This window comes from Bison bison, unplaced genomic scaffold (genome assembly GCF_000754665.1).
Source record: "Bison bison bison isolate TAMUID 2011002044 unplaced genomic scaffold, Bison_UMD1.0 scf7180017850848, whole genome shotgun sequence".
NCBI classification, from domain to species: domain Eukaryota; kingdom Metazoa; phylum Chordata; class Mammalia; order Artiodactyla; family Bovidae; genus Bison; species Bison bison.
The window spans coordinates 6,784-8,115 of record NW_011481421.1 but is presented as its reverse complement, the minus strand read 5'-3'; the positions used below and the strand labels follow the sequence as shown (position 1 = coordinate 8,115).

General features: G+C 36.7%; 1 protein-coding gene across 2 annotated transcripts in view; it reads left to right on the top strand.

Annotated features, from left to right (window-relative positions):
* PSMD10 (proteasome (prosome, macropain) 26S subunit, non-ATPase, 10) overlaps window positions 1–1,332 on the top strand; it is a 7,903-nt gene that overhangs the window by 3,423 nt on the left and 3,148 nt on the right. The window contains exons 3-4 of one of the 2 annotated variants that reach the window (XM_010849382.1): window positions 233–379; window positions 475–641. In XM_010849382.1, the coding sequence (XP_010847684.1) occupies window positions 233–379; window positions 475–641 (314 nt within the window). The remainder of the gene's footprint in view (window positions 1–232; window positions 380–474; window positions 642–1,332) is intronic. The other variant, XM_010849390.1, reaches the window with a different exon arrangement.

Here is a 1,332-nt window from a genome sequence, read left to right as displayed (position 1 = left end):
CTACGATCCCTATTTAAAAACGCATTAGACTTAGGTAGTCTCCATGTTACAGAATTATGGATGCTTTTCTTTTGTATGTATCTGATTTCCAAATATCCTGCAGTGCTTAATGAGGGAAAGAATATATTTTCTTAAAACCATTCATACACAGCTTTGTTAACCCTGTCTTAATGTTAGCGTTAATCCCTGTGACTTTTCTCCCTGGTTTGTGTTCTGTCCACCTCTTTTATAGGCAGGTTGGTCTCCTCTTCATATTGCTGCTTCCGCTGGCCGAGATGAGATTGTCAAAGCCCTTCTGGGAAAAGGTGCTCAAGTGAATGCTGTCAATCAAAATGGCTGTACTCCCCTACATTATGCAGCTTCCAAAAACAGGCATGAGGTAGGGTTCCATTCCTAGGCTTCTTGAGTTTTAAACCTCTACGCAAACACAAATATTAACAGATATCTGCACTGTTTTCTTTTACATCTTCTCAGATTGCTGTCATGTTACTGGAAGGCGGAGCTAATCCAGACGCTAAGGACCATTATGAGGCCACAGCAATGCACCGCGCAGCAGCCAAGGGTAACTTGAAGATGATTCATATTCTTCTGTACTACAAAGCTTCCACAAACATCCAAGACACTGAGGGTAACACTCCTCTGTAAGTGATGAATAGCAGTCATTTGTATTCTACCTGACATTAGCCCTCTTGCACTAATTCTTACACACCATTTTTTTAAATTCTGCTTATAATACATCTTTATGGCCAAACAAAAATTGAAAGTACACAAAAGTATAAAGATAAAAATTCAAAGTGCCTATCGTCTTGCCACCCGGAAATAACCACTGACAGCATTTTAATGTATTTCCTCCCTGTCTTTCATATGTAAATATGCATACTTTACCTATGCTTTTTTTTTTGTAAAATTGGAACCATATTGTGTATGTAGTTTCATATATTGTGCTTTTTACCTCATAGTGTAATCATTTTCCAATGTTAATAAATATTTGATTTTGAATGCCTATACACAACACTATTTTATGCCAGAATTTAATAATTCCTCTATTCCTGTATATTTAAGCTTTTTTGAGTTTTCCACTATTATAAATAATGCTACATTGATCAAACGTTATACGAAAACCTTTGGCCGTATTGCTGATTAGTATCTTAGTGTAGAACTAGAATTGCTGGGTCAACAGATACACATTTTAAAACAGTTGCTGTATATTCCAAAATTACTTCCAGAGGAGTTGTATTATTGCCTCCTCCCAACAGCAGTTTGAGAGTGCCTATTGCCCCTTTCCAACACAAAAATATCCTTTTCTTATAGGGAAAATGGTGTTTCAGAGTT